Source organism: Neophocaena asiaeorientalis, unplaced genomic scaffold (assembly GCF_003031525.2).
Source record: "Neophocaena asiaeorientalis asiaeorientalis breed wild unplaced genomic scaffold, Neophocaena_asiaeorientalis_V1.1 scaffold659, whole genome shotgun sequence".
NCBI classification, from domain to species: domain Eukaryota; kingdom Metazoa; phylum Chordata; class Mammalia; order Artiodactyla; family Phocoenidae; genus Neophocaena; species Neophocaena asiaeorientalis.
The window spans coordinates 255,371-266,133 of record NW_020173776.1 but is presented as its reverse complement, the minus strand read 5'-3'; the positions used below and the strand labels follow the sequence as shown (position 1 = coordinate 266,133).

The window sequence follows — 10,763 nt, the reverse complement described above, 5'->3', positions numbered from 1 at the left end:
TTTTGGTCACTTTCTTTCAGAGCACACAAACAAGGCTATGTGAAATTTTCAGGCCTTTTTGAAGTATTGAGAATGGGAAGGGGAGTTCTCTCTTCAATAATAGATAATGACAGGAAGCAAAAAGCAGAAAAAAACGCAAAGCAAACAAATGCACACACTGTATCTTTTCTTGTTGGCAAAGCAAGAGTGCAGTTTTGACATGTATTGTTTGGTGAGTCACTGATTGGTGAGTGGCCAGAAGCAAGTATGAAGGTGGTGCTGCGAAAGCATAAGCTAGTTTCTTGAGAAAATCCAAGTCACACCGTGGAGCATTTTCGGAGACCCTGTGCTCGGAGATTTAAAAACCAAAAAAGCTTGGGTACTCAGCCAGTAGCTCAGGGAGATGCTAAGCTAGGGCTGTCAGGTCTCCTTGGGAAAGGCTGCTTATTTGTAGCTTTGATGTTTCTGTGACCAGTTTCACGGCTGCTTCCCAAGAATCCCAAACTTAAACAACTAATCGGTCTCCATCCGCTGTAATTATTTGCATTACAAATCGGAGGCTCCCTTATTTGCATTTGTTTACAGATTAACTACTTGAGGCTTGGGGAGCTCTGAAAACTTCAAAAGGTATTAGAGCCACCCAGCCTTTGAGAGACCTTCAGAGACTAGGCAGGAATTTTGTATGAAGGGAGACATTTTGGTCCAGAAGACAGATAGGACCCACTTTCTTGTAAGAGGAAATCGAGGCCCCGAGAAATGAAGGGACTTGCCAGACGCCCCAGTCCTGTTTCATGGCAGAAGCCAGGCTAAATTCAGTGTGTCCTGAGTCCAGAGCCGTTTTACAGATGGACTCAACGTGTTCATGTATGTTCCTAGAGACAAGTCTTTTGATGTTCCAGAGAAAATGAATAGTTAGTATTAGAGGGCCTTTGAGGTTTTTATCCCGTAAGAAAATATTCGAGGATGGGGTGGGTAGGGACAGGCAAAGCAGAGGACTCTAGGCCAGCTCCTGAACTGAGCACTTCCGCTGGCGATAAGAGTCCCAGGCACCTGTTAGCTGCTCAGCTTTCCTGGGAGTCTGGAATGGGGCGTGCGGGTGTGGGTGTTTAACAGGTGCCCTAGGTGATCCTTGTCATCAAGGAAGTTTGGTAAACAAAAATCTACCCTGTGAGTGAACACGAGACCTCTAGGAAGTCAACCAAGGCTATTAAAAGGATTAAAATGCTTATTTTATTGGGTAGCTTGTCTCACTGTAGACAGAAAGGTTTTCTTCCTTCTTCAGTGAAAAGACTTTTTAAGTGGTACAGTTATTACTATTTTAAAAAATACCCGAAGTTCTCTGTTTACTTCTGGTGAAACAAAACCAGTCGTTAGAAATGGTCTGTGTCCGGCTCCACGCCCACCCCAGCCGAGACTGGGATAGAATGGTTTTCTTGAAAAATCCCCACGTGTACACACACACACCCCTCATGTCTCTTAAGCCAAGAAGTTTGCTTTTCCTAGCTGCAGTACAGATTACTTTTTTGTTGTTTATGTTTTTTGTTTTAATTATTTGGCATTCACGTGTGGCTGTTAATATGTGCTCTCTCTCTTTTTGTTTTAATTAAAACAAGAAGCTTTTAACTGGTGTGTGGTGTTCTTAAAACCTTTTCAGCACATTTCCCTGTGGTGATGGTCCATCAGTGACCCCATTTCTCACCTGTCTTCTCCAAGTATGCTCTGTGCTACCTCACACTGCCCACTTCCCTCACCCTGTCTTACTCTGAATATCCTTTTTCTTTAGCTAATTTCATGTTTTCTTTCTTTCTCTCTCCCTCTCCAGCTTTTTTTAATCTTGTCTTCAGCAGCTGCACTAAGTCTAAAGGAGAAGACTGCCATTGTAGAAGAGTTAGGGTTCCATATTGTCTCAAATCAGAAACCAACCAATTCCCTCTCCCTCCAAAGTGCGTGCGCATACACACACACACACACACACACACCACACAAGTGTTCATTGTGTCCCTGTGTCCAGGCAAGACGCTCTCTCCCAACTTACGTGGTATTTTAAATGGAAGTGTCTTGTCCTAACCTAACAAGGCATGCAAAGAACCATCCGAGCTGGAGAATGGACCAAGTGTAGCCTCAGAGAGACAACTGCAGGACGACTCACCCAAGTGTAAGTGACTGAGGCAGGAGACCTCAGCTGTGGGTGTGGAAGTACTGTTCACAAGTTTTCGTTTGAGTTTTCTGTTTTTCTTTTTAAACACCAATTCTCTGGTTCAATGTGTTGACTGTCTACAGCCACTATTAAACATTTCTGAATATGGATGAGAAAGTCAAGCAACATTCATATCTTCTTCAGCATTCACAGACCTTCTGCAGACCCCCCAGCAAGTGGGGGAAGTGGATCTACTAACTCTCAGGTGGAGAAGGGAGAGTCGGGGGAGTTTAAGCTTAGTGAGAGCAAAATGACTCCACTCAACCTTCCAAGGCCAGTTGGGGTTTTGAGAGAAGTTTCTGCTCAACTTGGGATCTGGAGGGAGAGCTTTGATGTTGATAAATCTGCCTTGAATTCATTGGTTTAACTTGCATCAAAGTACCATGTGAATGTGCTCATTCCCATATATCCCTACAACCATTGCCATTCCACTGTCCTGTGTCTCTTGAGAGAGCCTCTTTGCATGTTTTCCAGAGTCTGTTTTTCCTTTCTTCTCCTTTGTTCTTTTTGCTCAGAGATGTGACCAGTCATTGGCCCTCTGGGGCTTTCATTCGCCAGGAGAAACATCCCGAAACCAGCATTGTTTAGCTTGATACCTTTCTAATGTCCATGTCAATTTTCAATAAAATTCAAAGAAATGCTCAACGGCTGTGTGATCATTAGGTGATGGGCCCACCGCGGTTTGCCTTAGGACGAGTGGGTGGCTTCCTTTCAAAGGGGGTGACCGAGGAGCTCAGGGAGGCACCATCAGCCAGTTTGCAACCTTCCTGGGTAGGCTGCTGGGCCTACTCCCCCCACCTGGGCTTGAAATTTCCATGGGGTGAGGTGGAGGTGAGCAGGAAGTCCTTTACTTTTCCTTCATTAGCATGGACTTAACTGATGCGTTGAGCTCATTATCTTCCAGGATAATAAATAGATGGAGAAAGTGGAGTTGCCAAACCCTACAGAATAAGATTCGGGTGAGTTTTAATTCCAGAAGGAAAAGAACTCTGCCCTGCATGTCTTCTCTTATTTAATACTGTGATGTGAGCATCCCTAAAATTCATGGATGTGACTTGAAAAGCCTTCTATGGATAGGGTCTCCTAGGGAGGGAATCCTCCTTTTGTCCCTGCCAGCGTTAAAGCGGGCAAGAGGGAGAGTGGTCAGTTTTCACAATTCTGGTCGCCGTCGAGGTGCGGTTTCCTTTCCTCAGCTTCATTTCCCGAATGGCCAGATGCTGGAGACCGGAGGGTGGTCGATACCCTCTTCGAACCGAGGCCTGGAGGCGTCTGAGCGGCTACCGGGGGAAACGACACTGGCCTGCGTCTGCGCAGCTCGCACACTAGGGGGCAGCCGAGCGGGAACAACACTTGCCTGTGACGTCACCGAGCCCCGGCAGGCACTGAGGTGTGGAAAAATACCGGCTCTGGAGCCAGACAGACTTGCCAGCAGTGTATGCTCTGGGGCAAGTTGTGGTCAAAACTTCCCTGTAAAAGAAGAATATCAGTAACTCCCTTGCAGGGTGATTGCGAAGGTTCCATGAGCTAACGTAAATTAAAGATCTGGGTGTTCACTAAACGGAATCCCTGTTAAGGATGGAGTTTCCCCTTTACTAGAAGTCTCTTAGGTTCTTCCAATCCACGGTTTCTCAACCTCAGCACTGTAGTCTTTTGATGCCAGATAATTCTTTGCTGTGGAGGCTGTCCTGTGCACTGTAGCATCCCTACCCACTAGATGTCAGTAGCACACTATACCATCCCATCCCCAGCTGTGACAACCGAAACTGTCTCCAGATAATGCTAAATGTCCCCTGGAGGGCAAAATCGCCCCAAACTGAGAACCATTGCTCTAGGGCAGGGGCCAACAAACTTTTTCTGTAAAGGGCCAGCTGGTAACTATCTTAGGCTTTGCAGGCCACGTGGTCTCTGCAACTATTCAACTGTTAACTATAGAACAAAACCAGCCGTTGATAATATGTAAAAGGATGAACGTGACTGTGTGCCAATAAAAGTTCATTTGCGGACACTGAAATTTGAATTTCACGTGTGGGTTTCATTTTCACATGTTCTGAATTATTATTATTTTGATTTTTTCCAACCATTTAAAACGTAAAGGCCACTCTGAGCATGAGGGTCATAGAAATGCAGGCAGGTGGACGGGATTTGGCCTGTGGGCCACGGTCTGCTGACACCACCTCTAATGCATTTTGGTGCTTGTTGATGCCTCCTCGAGCCTAAAGGTGTTAGAAGTGACTGGCTGGGGACTTCACTGGTGGCGCAGTGGTTAAGACTCCACCTGCCAATGCAGGGGACACGGGTTGGAGCCCTGGTCTGGGAAGATCCCACATGCCGTGGAGCAACTAAGCCCGTGTGCCACAACTACTGAGCCCTCATGCCACAGCTATTGAAGCCCACGCGCCTAGAGCCCGTGCTCCGCGACAAGAGAAGCCACCGCAATAAGAAGCCCACGCACCGCAATGAAGAGTAGCCCCCCCGCTCGCCACAACTAGAGAAAGCCCGCGCACAGCAACGAAAACCCAACGCAGCCAAAAATAAATTTATTTTAAAAAAAGTGACAGGCTGGTCAAAAGAAATCAGAAATGAAGACAAATGGCTGATGTTTTAATGCAAGTTAGTGGGGAAATGGGTTTGATTAACTAAAATTTGCATATAGTTTTGCTAGAGCATAGATGGGGGCAAGGGTCTGCTGGGGCTCTGAGAGCCAGTTGCTGGGGCCCTGCTGAGCAGTGAGAAGGCCAACTACTTCTAGGGACAGAACCAGGCCGCTAATACCCTCAAAAAGGCTGAGCAAACTGGGCTCCAATTGTAAGCACTGAGGTTAAGCAGTGTCCTTTTGTGTTCAAAATGCCCCCGCTCGGGGAGATTCATCCCTTTGCTAAAAGGACAGTTTTCTTGCAAGGCCATTCTTTTAAAATGAGGACACCTCTTGAAAGACTTCTGCATTAGAACAGTTGATACCTCACGTTGGCTTTGCCACCTGGACCTACTACCTTCCGTCAATGTCCAGCCAGGTCCTGTACTATCTCTTAGCTTGTTTGGCTTGGACTTTAGAAAGTCCCTGCCCTCAGCTCAATACCTATAAAAATTATATATATATATTTGTTATGTATAGGATTGGGGTCAAACTTCTTATCTTGGTTTTAGGCTCAATGAAATTATTTTTTCTTAATCAAGTGATAAGGGTGTATTGGACACCACCCGTGAATTTGGTCCAGTGCCCTCTGCTATGGGGGATACTTTGCATGAGATCAGTTAGACACTGCTCTTGAGGAACTTACAGACTGGCCCTATCTTATTTACCCAACCATACTTTCCAATACTTCCTAATAGCCGTTTCCATTCCAGTCCATTCAGTCTCTGCACAGGCCTCTCCCTGAGTTATGCAAACTATTTGTTGACATTATCTGAAATATCCTCTACTGATTTAAATCCTGCCTTTGAGGCTCAGGCCTACCTTCTCCTTGAAGCCCTTCTTGACCCCATTCACCTATCTTGATCTCTTCTTCCTTTTCTAACCTCCTGGCTGAAATTTTCTAATCTTCTCTGCTTCTCGTTTGAGGGACTTCATTCCTAAAGAGAGGTTAAACTTCCTAAGGGTAGGAACATCATTTCATGGCCCCCCAGAGGGCCAGGAGAGTGCTGGACACACAATAAAAAGTGATTAAGAGGTAGCTAGATTGAGATTCTTCACCAATGTAGGGAACTATTGCACTTCTGAAACATTTAAATTTGAAATTAAGCTACAAGAATAATACCAAGTATACCCACATCCTCTTGACCCAGATGCACCAACTGATAATATTTTGCCCCATTTTCTTTATCATTTATACTCAGGCTCTCTCTGTATCTAGATAGATAGAGATACATAATATTTTTTATGAACCATTTGAAGGTAATTTACATGTATCATGGCCCTTTACCCCTAAATATTCCAGTGTGTACTTCCTAAAAATAAGGATATTCTCTTACATAGCCACAGTCACCAACTTCAGTAAATTTAATATCGTTACACCGCTTTAATCTATTGAATGGTATACTTTACAGCAATTTTTCTTGCCATATAAGATTGGCTCTAGGATCACCTATTGTGTCCTGTTTCTTTAGTCTCCTTTAATCTGAAACAGCCTTTCTTCGTCTTTCCATGACATTGATATTTTTGAAGTCCCATTTAAAAAATAGACTGTTCTCATTTTGGGTCAAGGTGTTGCCCAGTCTCTGCACTATATAATCACTGCTTTTTCCCCTTCTTTGCTACTAGTAAACAATCTGTGAGGAGAAAGTATAAGTCCATGCAAATATCCTACTCCTCACCAAACATTTCCCCCTAGATTTAGCATCTATTGGTAATTCTTGCCTGAACCAATCTACAAAATGATGATTTTCCAACTCCAGCATTCCCTTCATATTTACCAGTCAGCACATGGTATTCTATTGTAAGCAAAGGCCCTCCCTTCTCTCTCATTATTTCTTTATCTACTTGGTATCACTGTGGACTTATGACTTCCTATTTTTTCAGTGGCTCATAACTGTCCTTAATAATTTTTATTTATTTTATTATTATTATTATTTTTTTGTGGTACGCGGGCCTCTCACTGTTGTGGCCTCTCCCGTTGCAGAGCACAGGCTCCGGACGCGCAGGCTCAGCAGCCATGGCTCACGGGCCCAGCCACTCCGCAGCATGTGCGATCCTCCCGGACCGGGGCACGAACCCGCGTCCCCTGCGTCGGCAGGCGGACTCCCAGCCATTGCGCCACCAGGGAAGCCCTTTTCCTTAATAATTTTGGTGCTCAAATTACTGGGATTTGGCCAGCTCCTAGCTATTGCTTTTAATCCATTTAGTAGCCATTCCTCAAGAGGCTACTGTAGTGCAAAATACTCTGGTCAAGAACTTTTGGTGATCTAATTTCTGGGATAGTTTATGAGGGTGGTGCTTAGCCAGGTTCCAGGTTTCCCTCCTCTCATCGCACACTGGCTTCCCCACAGGAAAGGGCAGGGAAGGAAGCTCAGAGCTGTCAGACTCTGTGTGTGTGTTTCATGTAAAAACAGTGGCAGGAGCCTGTGTTAGAACAGAGAAGGATGATGGAGGGGAGGAGGACAGGTGATCACAGGATATTTCTGGATTGTTTTAGGATGGCAATGGCTGCTGTTATCAGAGCCCCCTCCTACACCTCTCTTCAACCATTATTCCGATAATCTACTTCTGCTTAGGGGTTTCAATTCCTGCTCACTGAGAAAACATCTGTGGCTTGTGAGAAGGGAATAGGCTGAGATAGGTTGGCTGAAGGCTTTTTTTGATCAGAAGGATTACCAGGGAAAGGTCATGGAGAATCATGGGAATTTTTGTTTTGTTTCCTAGAGATGAAACTGCTTATTCCATAGCAGGATTTACAAATGGACTCCAGCTATGGCTGTTCCAGAGCAAATGGCCTCTAACATCAATTTCATTGCCTTTCACTCTGTAATCCAAATTCACAAGTCAGATCGGAATTATTTGTTCCTGTATGATGGAAGAATTTTCATCCAAGGTGAGAGGAAGGCATTTTTATTTTCTCAACTCTTTTTCTAAGAAAGCTGTGTATTTTTTTTAACACTATGGTCTTTTGGTATAATTATCTGTACTTCTTTTTAAAATTTATTTATTTATTATTTATTTATTTTTGGCTGTGTTGGGTCTTTGTTGCTGCATGTGGGCTTTCTCTAGTTGTGGCGAGTGGGGGCTATTCTGTTGCGGTGCGCGGGCTTCTCATTGCGGTGGCTTCTCTTGTTGCAGAGCACGGGCTCTAGGCACGCAGCCTTCAGTAGTTGTGGCTCTCGGGCTCAGGAGTTGTGGCTTGTGGGCTCTAGAGCGCAGGCTCAGTAGTTGTGACTCAGTTGCTCCGTGGCATGTGGGATCTTCCCGGACCAGGGCTTGAACCCGTGTCCCCTGCATTGGCAGGCAGATTCTTAACCACTGCGCCACCAGGGAAGTCCCGAAAGCTGTGTATTGATTGCAATGTTGATTTTGATGAAAGTTGGCATCTTAGGCTGAAATTAATCTAACTGTAAAATTACAAATCAGCTTAAAATGTAGGCCCCAAGAAAATGAATTTCACGAGTTTGGGACAACAGAAAGAGCCTTCATTCATTCAATCATTCATTTAATTCAACAAATACCTGTGGAGTTCCTACAGGAGCCAGGTATAGGTGCTAAAAGCAAGACAGATGAGTTCCTTGTTCTCATGGGGCTGTCACGGGGGGTGGGGAGGAGTCAAATTTTTTTAAAGTTCAGAAGGTGGTACACACTGCAAAGAAAGAAAACACAGAGCAATGCAATGGCAAGTGACTGGGGGAGCACTGGATGATGAGTCAGGTGACCTAGATTCTGATCTCAGCTTTGCCGGGATTGGTCTCTACAGTCTTCAGCTATCATTACACCTCTCTGGCCTTATTTTTCTCACTCATGCAATGATGATTTGAGTTTATGGTCTCTACGCTTCCTTTCTAGTATCATGTTCTTTGATTTGATGGTTCAAAGACTGTCATTATTTCAATAAACATGAATGCCTATCAGAGTCAAAGACAGCACTCCCTGTGTAATGGGAGAGACAGGCACGGAAATAGATCATTATGAAACAGTGTGAACAATGCTGTAATTTGCTCTTCTCAGTCCAACACACCCCTACACATAAATGTGTCACATAATGAGAAATACATCGTTAAACAAAAGGGGACGGTGGGTCAAAGCTACCTCATCCAACGGTCCTGCTGCCGTGGGACATTGAGTTCTGTGCAGGACTATTTCTCCCCACTAACACTGTAATCAGTTCCAGGACAACAGAGAAAACCCAGTTTCTTTTTCCTTTGTATTGACTATACTGAGCACACAGTAGGTGCTGTGTAAATTCCCGCTGACAGACACTCATTAACTACTTCCATAGCACAGATTGGCAGACAGGGATTGAGGAATTGGGCTGGAGCAGAACCGCGCGTCTAGTAATAACGTTTGCCTACAGAGTGATTGAGCCATTTGCTGCTGTGCAGCTTTTAACCCTATTTTGGGGGCTTCTTTTGCATTTTGTAATATTCTGCACGTTTTAAATTGATACAGTTAATACAGAATTATTTGAAATCGTGATCACTACTGTGTAAACACGATGCTTGTCAACAATTGGGATGCAGTATGGATGATAAAAGTGGTTGACTAGAGAAGTGGCGCTGTGGATGATTTTCTAAGTATTTCGTTTTTAGTACTACTTCACAGTAAAACACAAAGCTAATCCTCTGAAGAAAAGGCGCCTCGGAGAGCTGACATTTAAAAAATAAAAAGGGTAAAATACATTTCAAACCCAAGTCCCTCCCAAAGTACACGGTCCCACTGTCAGAAACCCAGGGAAAAGCATCAGGCGAGCTACTGCTGCCAAGAATCACCTGTGGGAGCCTTCCAGGGACTTAACGGAAAAAGGTTCCCAAGCCTCAGAGAACCTTCCAAAAATCCCCTTCCTGGAGCCCCGCCCCCCGCTCGTTATCACAGTGCGTCAAAGGCCCGTAGTCGTCAGGAAAGGAAAAAAAACGTACGTCGCGCGAGACTCAGTGACGGGATTTCGAAGTTAGGGAACAGCCGCGGCGCAAGCGCACTGGCTTCACAACCTCGGGGCTGCACGCGGGTAGGTAGACTAGAGGAAGGGGAGCAAAGCATGCTGGTGCCTTTTTTTCTTTTCCTTCCCAGTGCAGTGCGTGAGTTTGCGGGTAGCCGGAGGTGCGGAGCGCGGGGCCTGGCTCGGCCTCCCGGGCGCGCGTGTGACTGCGGCGGGTGCCCGCCTCCTGCACCTCCACGAGTTGGAGGAGTGCAACGGGCGTGCTCCCGGGTTGCCGGGACGCGAGCTCGTGCTCGCCACTTCTGCGGTCGCCCGTCACGCACGCACTCCAGTCCCCTGGGAGCTGGTCTTCGCGCCTCGGTGCGCCCCTCGTCACCCGGCCCCTCCCATCGACCTCCGCTCACGCTCCCTCCTGGTAGCGAGTCTGCTTCATCCCTGGGGTCCCTGCTTGGGGGCAGAGAAGATGGCTGGCAGACGTCTGCTGTTGGGGGGCGACTTCCTGTCGCCACCGCCGCCCCCACCCGAGCCAGTGCTGGAGCAGTGGCGCTATAGCCACGAAAGTGACCGGCAGTGGGCTCTGCGGCGCAGCTTCATCTGTCGGCCGGCACCTGCACAGCTATCCCGGTGCTGCCCTAGACCAGCTCCTCGCGCTCTCCGCTGCCTGGACCAACCACGTTTTCCTGGGCTGCAGGTACAGACCACGCTTGATGGAAAAAATTCTCCAAATGGCTGAAGGTATGGATATGGGGCGGGTATGGATGAGGGCTTAAGAGACTGGAGATTTGGAGGTGCTGGAGGACTCCAGAGGGCTCACTGTTGGCCTGGGGGGGTTGGCCGAGCTAGGTGGCAGGGGATGACATAACAGCTAGAAGGGTGCGGGGATCGCGGGAGCGGCCCCTCCAGGACCAGGGATGGAGATAAAGAAGCACCTGGGAGAGGATTATTGAGAGGTGGTCATTGTGATGGTGTTTTTGGAGGGCGTGGGAAATGACGAATGGCAGAACCTCGGACCT

At 46.5% G+C, this 10,763-nt stretch overlaps 2 protein-coding genes across 2 annotated transcripts in view; both read left to right on the top strand.

Moving 5' to 3' along the window:
- Positions 1 to 2,821, top strand: part of SEPTIN6 (septin 6) — a 61,518-nt gene extending 58,697 nt beyond the window's left edge. Inside the window, exon 12 of the mRNA XM_024751846.1 lies at positions 1,802 to 2,821. Coding sequence (XP_024607614.1) covers positions 1,802 to 2,046 — 245 coding nt within the window. The 3' untranslated portion in view covers positions 2,047 to 2,821. The remainder of the gene's footprint in view (positions 1 to 1,801) is intronic.
- Positions 2,822 to 10,323: 7,502 nt separating this feature from the next.
- The window catches only part of NKRF (NFKB repressing factor), a 13,628-nt gene continuing 13,188 nt past the window's right edge, over positions 10,324 to 10,763 (top strand). Inside the window, exon 1 of the mRNA XM_024751848.1 lies at positions 10,324 to 10,441. The gene's annotated coding sequence lies outside the window, so the exon portion shown is untranslated. The remainder of the gene's footprint in view (positions 10,442 to 10,763) is intronic.